Source organism: Rhopalosiphum padi, chromosome 3 (genome assembly GCF_020882245.1).
Source record: "Rhopalosiphum padi isolate XX-2018 chromosome 3, ASM2088224v1, whole genome shotgun sequence".
NCBI lineage: Eukaryota > Metazoa > Arthropoda > Insecta > Hemiptera > Aphididae > Rhopalosiphum > Rhopalosiphum padi.
In genome coordinates, this window is record NC_083599.1 from 71,678,830 (window position 1) to 71,692,919 (window position 14,090).

The window sequence follows — 14,090 nt, forward strand, 5'->3', positions numbered from 1 at the left end:
TACAAAATACAGTAGAACCTATAGTTTATACCCATAATCTTATCATAACATCCAAAGTCGTAATTTAAACTTTTATTATACTCAATAAGTAATATGTGTCTTTTCCCTTTATTATTATTATCGTTGCGACTAAATTAATATTTATAATTGGTTTTTATACAGTAACATTTTTCATTTATTCAATTAATCTTATTTTTCACTTTTACCAATTTTGAAAATGTCTTCTTTTTAGATCTCACTTTGATTTAGTAAATATACCTACTATAAATGTATTATATACATTCAATAATAGGATTGCCTGTATGGCAATATAACATAATTTATTTACCTTTGTAATTTAATAACAATAACTGTTTAAATACAAAAAATTCTAAATTTAATAAATCAATTTTATTTTGAAAGTTGAGTAACTCCATTTATTTTGTATAAATAATATAATATATAAATAAGATCTTATGTCGTATTTAAGACTGCCTGTTTTTTTGCAAATGCAATGAATACTTGTTCAAGAGTTGTGTCACCAACAGTATAGTCTTCAATAGCAGTATAATTTTCTTTAATTGCTTTTATCTTACTAAATACCTCAGACAATAGTGAACTTGGATTAGTAACGTGATAATGCAATAAACCCTGCAATACAAATAACATTTTAATATCAATACATGTTTAAGACAATATATAGAAAAAAATATTAATAAATAATAATCTTAATAAATTTAATACTATTTAGTATTTATTTACCATAATATGAGAAACCAAATCAACTGAATTATACATGTTTTTAAATTTTTTTTATGACTAGACAAATCATCTACAGTTTATTTCATCCAAATATTGATTAAAAAGGTGTTTCAATAAATTATCGATATACGGTTCCTAAACATTTTAGCCTCATTATTTCATTAATATTTGTAAAAGATATCGGCCAAGTATGGAGGTTAACAAAGCTAATCGCGGAAATCGTGCGTATAAGATTATCAAAATTTATATGATGTGTATGACTTAGTAACTATAAAATAGCTACCTACATGTATTACCTATGCAGAGGTAAATAGATTATAAATTGTTAAATTTTCAAAAATAGTTGAAACGAATATACAATTATTATCGATAATAATAAATGGATACAATTTTAAATCGAAATTAACAAAAATTAATTGCAATTAATTGTAGGTAGGTAATGTAGTGGGCCAATCAACAATCTATGTGCAGTGGTTGTGTAGCCGTGGTTTAATAAAATAAGAAGTTGCAAATAATTTTACAGTGTTTATTTATTAAAAAATTCAAAGTATAATTATCGGTAAATTATTCTAAGTGTATTTAATTAGAAAAATAAACTAAGTCGCAAGGACTGTTTTGTAATGTCAACTGGCGTGAATAAGGTGCTTGTGCTGGCTCTGGTCCTCTCCAGGGCCTCCCTTATATAGTCGGTTTCCCCTAACTACTCTTCTCCTGTCCCTTCCGTACAACTGGTATGGGTCATTTGTGTTCACACGTTATTACGTAGTTTAGGATTTACGCAGACGTGCGATGACCTAAATAGATTATGACAGAATGTAGCACTGTCTGTACATGACCATAAATGGTAATACTCTGTCGTACTGCAAATCTGATTCGTTGTTTATCAAAGGACTAAGGACTATAATTATTATATTTTAGAGCCGGTGGCTTTTTGATAGACTGAATATCTTAGACCTATCTTTTTCTTTTAATGTTGTTGTTTAACCTTAGCTTTTTCTAGTATTCTGTTGGCACTAGTCGCGTGATAACTCGGGTGTTTAGTGAACAGTTTTACTACCGTTTATTATATTCTTATGCCCCAATAGACATCGTGTTACTATTATTATTTATTATTATCATGTATTAATATTACCTACTATTAGTATTCTGAGATGTCAGAGCACATAGCAGTAATTATTATTTTTTAACAATACACAGAACACAGTTTGGACTACTAAACTAGAATTTAATCACTTAAATAAAAATATAATACTTTTTAATCTCACTTTATGTTCGTCTTTTAAAATAATGTCTGGAGCAAACTGTTGTTCTATATCAAACTTTAGTTCAGTAACATTGAAATTTTCAGTATTACGTAGTTTTATCATTATTGTAAACCCTTGTCCATAACGGTTTTTCAAATATTGTATATTACCAATACATTTCATTACGCCATCCACCATTATTGTCAAACGGTTGCAAAGTGCTTCACACTCATCCATACTATGTAGATAAATCAAATAATGATAAGTATAACATAATATAGATATTGTATAATTTGTTTATACAATGTTTTTACCTATGTGATGTAAGTACAATAGCTTGTCCATCTCTTTGACTAGCAGCCAATAATTTCCATAAGTTACGTCTTGCTACGGGGTCTACTCCACTAGTGGGTTCGTCCAAAAATATAACAGGAGGATCTCCAATTAATGCCATTGCAGTATTTAATTTTCTCTTATTACCACCGCTATATTCTCCACAGGGTCGATTTTGATATTCTTCAAACCCTATAACAATTATGATGGTTATTAGTACTAAGACAGTAAAGAATTTTTAATTTTTTTTAAGGATTTACAGGATATAGCTTTTCAAGCACAAAATGTAATTTGGTCTTATACAATTTCAATTGTATAGTTTTTATTTTGCATTTTTTGGATTTGGGGTCATTTTTTTAAATTATACGGGCCTTTTTTATTTTTTATTGAAATCTGGGTAATATTTTTATACATTTTCATTTACACTAAATGAGTTAACTTCAAACTGTTGTATTCGAATCTAAAAAATCCTAAATTTAATTTTTTTTTGCAATTTTTTCATAATATTATAATTTAAATAATTTTTTACCGAAATATTAATAAATAATTATAATTTATAATACATTTTTATAATATTTTAAGGTTATTTTTTATCTTTAGAGCATTTTTTAAGGTCTGTTTTAAGTTATTTTGAAGTCATTTTTTTTTAAGTTTTTTGGATTAGTAAAATCCAGAGTTATAAAAAATTCCACCACTCCCTCATTTTACATACCTAAAAGTTTAATCCATTTACTAACATGCATTTTGGCGTCTGTTGGCGATATACCTCTCAAAACTGCCATTAGTTTTAAAGTTTCTCTTCCAGTAAGTTGATCATTTATTGCATCAAATTGAGGACAATAACCAATCAAAGAAATATACTATACACCATAATTAATTAATATAAAAACAACTTAATTCTAAAATTGTATTCAATTTTTTTATTAACCTGATTTCTATTAGAGCTGAGTTTGTACAACTTATTAGTCAAAATGAAAGCGTCACCTTTTGAAGGAAATATATCACCAGTTAAAATTCGGAATGTAGTTGTTTTACCTGCACCATTTACTCCAAGTAAGCCAAAACATTCACCAGGGGAAACGCCAAAACTTATACCTCTGACACCGGTGAATTTAAAATTAAACTTTTTAACCAAATCATCAACTAGCAATAATGGCGATGAAGCATTATCTAAAATTTAAACATAGGTAAAATTTAATAATATTTATTGGTCATTTGTTTACAGAAGTTTTTAATAAAGTACTTGGATGAGTTTTAGCTGCATTAACTTTATCCCTTTCTTTGCTGACATCTGGATCTTCATTAACATCTCTATAACTTTCACCAGTGCCAATGATTTTGTTAAAAGCATACTGATATAATAAATGAAATATTTTATAATCAGATAATAATATTATGGATATATATAGTATGCTACTGAGAAATAAAAATAAAGTTTCTTCGAGTATGCCATATGGATTTTTATCCGATTTGAAAACAAAATAACTTTTTGGTTTAGAACCAATAGCATCTACAATTTTAAAGAATAATATTAAAAATATTGGCAGTTGACATAATGTAAAAAAAGAAGTACTTGCCTGTACACATTTCAACCATAGTAGTTTTACATACTTTACACATATTGTTTTCCCATGTTATTTGTAGAAATCCTATTAAGCATGATGAATACGAAAAATGTGGAATAAGTAAAAGTATTAACCTTATTATATTCAATATGTTAAATGAACTAATTCTGCTAATATTTCTTATGTAATCGGCAAGTAGATGAAAGGAAATACTAATAAACAAACCTGTAAACAAAGGAAACTTAGAATTATCAATAACGTAATGACTAATAACTGTTAAATTATTAAAAATATAAATATAAAATACCGATTATAAAATTAATTGAAATAAACAATAACATGGAACTGATTAGGGAATTTTTTAAATAGCTATAAACATATACATAGAATATTAAACTCCATCCATAAAGAAATAGTAATGTAAATAAAGCACCTATAAAAATCATATTAAATTATACATTAAATAACCTTGATTTAAACTTTATAGTAGATCAACTTACAAACTTCATTTGAACCAGTAAATATACCGTTTTTATCCATGAAATATATACCTGCCATTGTTAATAAAATCACAATTATGTAACAAAAATAGTCCCAAATGAAACAAGTAATCCAATACATGATTGGAGAAAGTTTAGTCATCATTTGTAAGTGTTTAATTCCACTCGCTCTTTCATATAATGGTAACGCCATTACATATCCTATTGAGTACAGTAAACCAGGCGTGAAAACAAATAGCCAAAGAAATACTAAAACTGTTCCAAGTGATTCATCACATGAATTCTAAAAACAAAAAATTTATCAACTGTTTATTTAACTAAGAGAAATAAAACTAATTACCAAGATTACTAATTATCAGGGCTAGGATTTATATGCAACAGTATGTTTTTTGCGACTTTTGATGATTATTGATATTGTCAGTAATGTCCACGAATCACCTTATGATGCAATAAATGATGGTATTTTTATTTTGCATGTTTTTGCATATATTGATTAAAATGAATATCATTGCATATTTCGATTATAAGAATGCGAAAAATGCATGTCGTAATTAATATTTCGTATTTAAATTTAGCCCTGCTGATTGAAGTATAAAACTTGGATTTTTGTCAAACATACCTTTTCCAATTTTTCAAACATAAAATTCAATGTATTTCTAATATTGATAGTGAATATAAATTTTATTTCTAAATTATTTTATTTTATTTTATTTATCAATTATACTATATTAATAGAACGTTATACCCGCATGTATTGTCTCTGTCTTACTAATGTAGATCATAGCAAATTTGCATTCAGCAAAACACATTTTGTGATGTTAGCTTTAATATTGAAATAAATTTACCTATTATAAAATTTAAAGGTAAAAATATTATCTAGAAAATATCATATGCTTTTATTGATATTATCATTTTAAAGTGAGTTATAGCTATGTAAAATATTACAACTTTAAAATATTCATAACTCACTTTAAAATGATTATATCAATAAAATCATATAACATTTTCTAGATAATATTTTTACTTTTAAATTTTATAATAGGTAAATTTATTTCAATATTAAAGCTAACATCACAAAATATGTTCTGCTGAACACAAATTTGCTATGATCTACATTAGTAAGACAGAGACAACACATGCGGGTATAACGTCCTCTTAAGACAAACAGCCAATCACTAATATATTTCAATAAATACATATTTTTTTTTGTAACTATATTTTTGTTTATCTTATAAAAATTTAAATGCATATTTTAAAATTTTTTATTGTATATAAATCTTAGCCCTAATAATTACGTTACCATTTCATCCAATAATAAAATCGGTTCATTGACAGTTGAAATGCACGATTCATAATTTCCAGACAATTTTTGTAATAAAGCATTAGAATAAAGATTTACTGCAATTGGTGGAGTATGAATAGCTATACTATTATATAAAATAGTTGATTTTGTTCTGTTAAAGTCACCAGCGATCATAAGATTTGTTCTGTAGTTTAATACATTTTCTTTGCACATTTTTAATAAATCTATAATAAAAAAAATATTTCATTATAAAATAAAAATATGAATAAATAATTCTAATATATTAACTAGATTTTGTGACTTTCGTGTCTTCTTAAATTAAAAATGAACAATATCTCTTCTGTATAATGTTAACTTGATTTATTCAGTACATTTTTACATTAAAATATAATTTAAAATGTGACTGGTCATATTCAGTTCAATAAATTAATGATTAATTAATATAATTTTAATATTTATAATATGGTCTTAAACATTAAAAACTAAAAAGTCAGCATAATATATATTATGTTATACAACTATTTAAAACAATAATGATTAATGATTATTGTTTAAATAAAACTTTAATTGTGATAATGACATAGGTAGCAGGATCAAAATAAATTAAATATATTTTAATCATATAAGAAATTAACATTAGGTCTGATTTCAAATCAGTATAGTTATTAGATACCTAATTACATTTTTATTTGTAATTTTTATAATGTATTTAATACATACAAACATTTAGAAACTTATGTGTGAATGTAGAAATATCTAGAATTTAAACATGTACCATGTAAACATAGTAATAGAACGATTATGACTACAAAGGGCTAATGAATACATAAAAATATAGTAATGACTAATGAGTATTGACTTATTAATATACCTATATTATATTACTATGGTATGAATTGTATTGATAACAATTATAAAATTAATTTGTCATTAATTTGTTTTATCCATAGCATAGATTAAGTAAATACAAAAAATTATTATAACATAAAAATAAAATTGAATTGTAAATATTTTATTTTATATGTATAATATCCTAGAGAAATAAAATTGTTTCTGAAATAAATCCACTACTAAAGCTTTTTATTTTTATTACTTTTATTTTATCATGAATTATTGAATTAAGATACACGTTTAAAAGCAATGGCTTATTATATTAATAACAATAAATTATTTTATATTAATTTTACATTCTTACCATTAATTATATTGTTCTCTGATGATATTTCATTGACGGTAGCTTTATTTTTTTTAGAAATAGCTACAAATGTGGGTTCCAAATTTTCTGGAGAATTATCTCCAACGCGGTAATATGCACTGCTATCTTTGTAGGTGCTTAATGATATCTTTAAACCGTGGGAAACATTGGAACTAATTATTATAGTATTAGTGAATTTCATAACTAATAAGCCCATTAGAATAGGTACAATTCCCTAGAAAGAATAATAATTAGATAATCAAATTAATTATTAAATGATACATGGGCTACTTATTAGTTATCATATTAAAAACGCATCATATCATAATATTTATCACCTCTACACCAGATAACTTAATTTAAAATATTATGGAAATTATTTATTAAGTTTATTGGAAAATGTCAGACTATTACAAATAGTTGCCTAATATTGACATGATCAATTTATAATAAGTGGTAAGAAAATAGCAAACAATTAGGTATCAATAATTAATATTAATAATAATATTGGTATTATGTTTTTTTAATGCACCTAAAGAATACAATTATAACTCACAAAAAATAATGACAAAAACCATTTCCTATGTGTATAAATGATTTTTTTTTCCAATAATACTTTAAATTGATTTTTCAATAATTTGATTCCACTTGTATACTTTGGCCTAAAAGCTAAAAATAAATATATATTAAATAGTTATTGATTAGTATTAAGTAATAACTAATAAAAGTTTTACCAATAATAATAATAATAAAATAGTATGAATTTGTTGTTAATAACTGTTATTTTATTAATAAAGTTTATAACATTTGAATCAATCAAATTAATAATTTGTATAATGAATTTATGATTTAATTTTTACTTTTTAATGTACTATATACACACTATATGGACAAATTTAAATAATTTGAAGAAAAAATTACTATAAAAATATATAATTAAAAAATTACAATTTTAAGACAGTTATTTTGTTTGCTTAGAATTGTATGGCTTAAAATTTATTAAAATGTTTATATTTTATTTTTTTCCCTACTTAATATTACTTTATAGCTTTTAATAATTTAGAAAGTTATAAATGAAAAGACTTATTAATGTATGAAAAAAATATGTTTTAAAAATTATACACAAAAAGTATTATACTAGTTTCTTCGATAAAAATATATAATATATAACAAGTTTAAATTTAAAGTTGTTTGTTTTAAAATATTATAATAAAATACTGAAAGTAACATGACGTGTTTCATTTTTGAGTAAATACTTATCACGGAAGTATTCAATTATAAATCAAGAAAGAGAGAATATTATACAGAAGTTGTCCATGAACAATACTATTGTAGTAGATAGTTCTAAATATTAAAAAGCATACAAACAATGCATTTTTCTAAAACTGTTAATACAATATAATTATTATATAAATAATTAAATAAATAGATTATCCATAAAGATTAAAAAAAAATTAATTATTATTATAATTTAATGAAGTTTAAAGAATGACATTTTGGATAAGCTATAATTTGTTTACCAACAAATATGTTAATAACAAATAATTAACCTAAAATATGTACTTTGTGTAAAATCATTATTAGATGGTTGTTTTGGTTCATCTCCATCATTCCCAGATATGACTGAACTAAAATTTAAAAAATATTAAATTATTTTCCTTAATAATTTTAAAAATCTTGAGTGATAAGTACCTATATAAATTATTTAAAATAAATCTGCATATAGAAATATAATATATGATATATAATAATATATAATATGTGTAAATAATATACACAATGATTTAAATTATTTGATACATTTCAATTAAAATTAAAACGCTTCAAATTATAGTGAAAATTAAATAATATTTTCTAAATAACAAAATTGAACCATTAAATATAATATAAGTGATATTAATAACAGGTGATTGATGAATAAAAACGAACAACAGTCAGTTTATTCAATATTGAGTTATTTTTATTGTCTACCCTATATTATTATATTATTAAATTAATATAAAGTTTCATGTGATACTATATTAAAAAATTACTTTGGATAGATGCCGCCTGTAGTTAAGTTAATTATTTTAATATTTTTCATGTGAAAATTTTCTTTTTGAAATTCAAGAGCAGAAAATAGGGCACCAAATTGATTTTTTTTTGTAGCTGGTAGATTAAATATAATTTGCATTTCCGTCTCGTCCATCAAAATAAATTCAGGCACATACTGTTGAATTAAATTAGTCACTTGGTCAACATTACAATCAACTCCTTTGGCTATAATCAACTGGTAATTATTACCATCTACTGGTGTGTTTATAGATGATATATCATCATCATCAGGTACATTTGTTTCAGCTCTAAAGTAAATAAATAATTATTTTTTAAACAATAAGTCAAAAAGTATAATGTCTTATTGGTGTAACCTTTACTATGTTAAATTATATTGATTTATAAATTATGTAAGATTATTATAAAATATTTTTATTTTATTTATATAGATATAGATATAAGTATTGTAAATTTAATTATCAATAACCACCAAGTTAATTTTCAATTAATGTTTTATTGATAATATAATCTGTAAAAATTTAAATAAAAATATTAATTGGAAAATTGGAAATATAAATTAAAGGATATTAATTAAATTAAAAGGAATTAAAGGAAAATAAAACTGATATAATGTTATGCAAATATTCACTGACCAATGATACAAATAGGGACTAGACAAAAAATCCTGCTAGATGTTAGTAACATTGTTTATTACTATCTAAGCTATCACACAGTTTAAATAAAATAAATAAATAAGCTGTAATTCAATACGTCATATTATGAATGTTTCAAATTATTAATTATTATTTTAACCTTGAAAATACATAAACACACATAGTTTGTCCTATGAAAAAAAAAATTACTTTATAAATACTTCTTCCATTGTTGTACAAGATATACCCATTCCTTTTATAGAGAAGTTTTCTCTATTAAGTTCTAATTTTCTAAAAACATCTGGAAATTGATCAATATTTTCATTCGGTAAATTAATGACAACTTGAGCTGCCAATGAGCTTTGAATTTCTGCTTCTGGTATAATATTTTTAATTTCTTCTATAATTTTAGACTCGTCAAATGATTCTTCTTTTACAATAGTCAAGTTATAACCAGTTCCTGTATATTTTTTATAAAATGTATGATTATTTTGTAATGTTAAAATTATTTCATTTTTTTCTACCATATGCTTTTTTTAAAAACAACGAAGTTCCATAACATATAACTTTTCCATGATCCATGATAGCAATCCTGTCACCAAGGACATCAGCTTCTTCCATAAAATGTGTCGTTATCAAAATAGTTCTGGTTCCTCTGAAAGACTAGATTAAAAAAAATAAAACATTTTAAATAAAAAAAAAAATTATGGAATAATTATTATAATTTATTTTTACCAAATTCAGACATATTGAAAATATTATTAATAAAATATAATACCAAATTATAATGAATAATGATGAATAAAGCTAATAAAAAAACAATAGTTATATTTAAATTTCAAATTTATATTGATGTTTCAGATGTTTAGAGCAGAGGACTATTATATTACGTTTATCTAGGTCCTTTGAAGTTTTTATATCATGAGTTGACTGTATTTATAAAATTTTAGTCCACTATTTGATTTCAAAAATAAGTAAAATTTAGTTTAAAAAAGTGGTCAAGTGGCTATCGCTTTGCTGTACAGTAGAGATGGAAATGAGTAGGTCATCATAATGGATGTGTTAAATTTGAATGCAATGATAGGTATCATTGTATAGGTACGAAAAACGATTCTGAACGGAGATGATTTGTTAGTCTAGGATAATTAGTAGGATATATTATATTATTAACTATATTTAAATTGTAATATGTCGTTATTTTACTCAATTTCGTAAAACAATAAATTTCATACGCTTATAAAAATTTTTTTTTGTTGACGGAGTTTTTTTACAGTTATTTGAAGAAAAAGTTATGAAGAACCTTGTGATGGGTTTTTTAATTTTATGAATTTTCAACTTCAAAATGCATTGCAAATTTTTGCGATTTTGACATACTTCGTAGACATTTGAACATTAAATGCTTATAAACAAAAATTGTGACTAACGATTTTTGATTTCTTTTTACTACGATAATCACAACTTATAATAAATCTTGTAGGTATTAAATTTTAAAGATTTTTTGGAATGCCAAATTTTTTTTATAAGCATTTCAAAAAATAAACTTAAAAAAATCGAAAATTTAATACAAGGTTTATTATAAGTTGTGCTTATTGTAGTAAAAAGAAATTGTTCGATTTTGTCAAAAACTGGTTATGTGTAAAAATTCCTGTTTTTCCGTTACTTTTTCAAAGTACCAACTAGATTCAATTTCCTTTTCAAAGAGGGACCGAAGTCAAAAATCAAAGCACTATTACTACTCCAAAACGTGATGACAGACACAAAAATAAAAAAATAAAAACACATTATTGTAAACTCAATATATTCATCACTCCGTTCAGAATCTAAAAAAGGTAAAAATATATACGTACCTATTAAACAAAGTATTACGTTTTCATTATTTCCCAAAACATTTTATAATTGATTTATATTAAAATAGATCCAGATTTTTTTCTAATTATCCCATGAAGGGTAAAATTGTATAGAGTAAATAATAATAAGACATTATTTTAATAAATTAAAAAAAATATACATACCAAAATATAACAAATAAAATTTAAAGGTAAATAAATAATCATACCAGTAGTAAATCCCACATTTGTCTTCGAGATTCAGGATCCATTCCAGATGTTGGTTCATCTAATATTAGTATCTGGAAAACACATAACGTTATTTTTAGTTAGGTACTTATAGATTTAAAAATATTACATAGTATCAAAATTAAAATTTACTTTAGGATCGCCAACTAATGAAATTGCAAGAGACAACTTTCGTTTCATTCCTCCAGAGAGATTACTTACTAGTTCATTTTTCTTTTCCAGCATATTTAAAAGTTTAAGCGAATGTAAACCATCTGACTTTGCATTTTTCAATGGTAAACCTTTTAGCTAAATTAAATTACAAAAATATTACAATTTCCTAAAAAAGTTAGAGTAAATATTTAATACATACCATTCCAAAAAATATTAAATGATCCAGAGTAGTCAAATAAGAGAAAAGTAAATTATGTTGAGGGCATAAACCAAGATTTTGTCTAAAATTGTCAATGTCGGTAAATAAATCATTTCCATTAACATTTACAGTACCATATGTTGGAGAAAATAACCCTTTGATAAATTAATCAAATTAATTTAGTTTTATAATAATAATATTTTTAAAAAAATATATAAAAACCTGTTATAATTGACATTGTGGTTGTTTTTCCAGCACCATTGTGACCTAAAAGTGCAGTTATTTGCCCTTTATATAGGTCCAAATTTACTCCATTAACTGCATGAACATTTCCAAAATGTTTATATAAATTTTGAACACTAATTCCAACTTCATAATTATTTGAAGGTTTTTCGAAAAGCCTACTATTGCGTTTACTAATGGGAATTGTTACATTATTTTCTTCCTTATTTTTTGACCATTTACACAAGAAATAAAATGGTTTTGCAACACCAAATTCTCCTGGCATAATTGAGTCAATGTACCAAGCAATAAATCCATATAAGAAACAATCAACAACAAACATTAGTAGAATGAAACCAACAGAAAAACTGTTACCGCTCTTTCCGGCGGTAAATAGAGTGGAGAATTGAAGACCCGTTCCTTGAGTTTCAAGTGATGATATAGCATTATAAACATGTACTATTGCATAATTTGGAAGTAATGTCAATAGTATTTTAATTAGAATACTTGTAGAGGGTTTCACAATACAATTAGGTAAAATGTAAGTGAATAACCATACACTAACTCCAACAATTAAAGCCATTAATGGTCGACTGAAGAAACTACTAATTGCGAAACAAAAAAATACTCCAGCAATCATATACATTATTAAAAAAATCCAAAACAGTAATGGATTTGTATTATTTAATAACTTTTCGTGATCAGTAGTTGTTTTAAAACAAGTAATATACGTAATAATTGTAATTGATATGGAATATACAAAAAAGTTATGTAACATCCATCCTATCCATATCATCCATGGTCGAAGACCCATAATTGTCATTAGTTCTCTTATGCCCGAAGTTTTTTCTTCAACGACGCTTTTAGTTGTATTAGAACACATTAAGAAAAAACTCAAAACCGTGAATAGCGGGAAGTGAAATTGAAAATAAATTGCAAATGATGAATCCATTATGTATTTTGTATAGGGAAACGACTGAATTTCTAAACTATAATCTTTTATATTAAGACCACTTTTATTATGGGCACCCAACAAAATAAAAGCTTTGTCTAAAGTTAACTGTAATGCTAAAAATCCCATAGTTAGGTATCGATCGCCAGAGTTCATAGGTCCTGGTAATTCAGTATATGGAAACAAAGAATCGGTTTTCAATAACGTATCTGTGCTTCTTATCTTGTACTTCAAAGTATGGGATTTTATAGTTTCTTCAAAAACAATTCCAAATCCAATAAGACTTGGATTATTTGAACTGTTTTTTAATTTCCTTTTAAATTTATTTATTATTTCACTTTCGCTAATAGCTGTTCCAATAGTATCATTCAAAAGGTTCAATTTTGTTTTTACTATGTTCATAATTTCGTCTGTTTCTTTGGTTTGGGGAGTATATAGTATACAATTATTGTATGGCGTAAATTTCTTGTATAAGTCATCTTCAGAAATCGGTGCTGGTATAGTTTGGTCCATAGTTATTGGTTTAGATGTATTTTCGTTTGACTTTAAATAATTTATTAAATAAAATAATAAACACGGTGCTATTATTTCAATTATAGTCCACAACCAATGTCTTTTTCGTAGTTGTAAGCTTTTCCATAAAAGTACTTTGATTTTTAGCCACATCTTTACTTATTTTCTAAAAAGACAGATAATACATTTATGTATTTATAGTAAATAGTTTTTTTTTATCAACGTAACAAAAATTCAATACAAGATATATTATCACATGTTAATTACTCTTCAAGAGGATGTCAAAAACCCATGTATTAAATCAGTCTTACATAACATATTATAGGTATCAACATTTACTTTCAACTGTTCCAATTGTATGTTATTAGCTTAAATATTAGAGTGAATTGATTTATTTAATATAATTTA

The 14,090-nt window shown here is 24.4% G+C and overlaps 1 protein-coding gene across 1 annotated transcript; it reads right to left on the minus strand.

Moving 5' to 3' along the window:
• Positions 1 to 453: 453 nt before the first annotated feature.
• On the minus strand, positions 454 to 13,835 carry LOC132927177 (phospholipid-transporting ATPase ABCA3-like). Its single transcript, XM_060991652.1, has 20 exons — positions 12,218 to 13,835; positions 11,996 to 12,150; positions 11,776 to 11,931; positions 11,625 to 11,696; positions 10,093 to 10,231; positions 9,779 to 10,028; positions 8,915 to 9,223; positions 8,445 to 8,509; positions 7,438 to 7,550; positions 6,882 to 7,116; positions 5,684 to 5,910; positions 4,384 to 4,666; positions 4,191 to 4,316; positions 3,896 to 4,108; positions 3,562 to 3,828; positions 3,247 to 3,488; positions 3,031 to 3,178; positions 2,300 to 2,510; positions 2,007 to 2,223; positions 454 to 630 (listed from the first exon to the last, which is right to left on the minus strand). Exons 1-20 carry the CDS (start codon positions 13,833 to 13,835, stop codon positions 454 to 456), a joined length of 5,223 nt encoding a protein of 1,740 aa, XP_060847635.1.
• Positions 13,836 to 14,090: the final 255 nt, after the last annotated feature.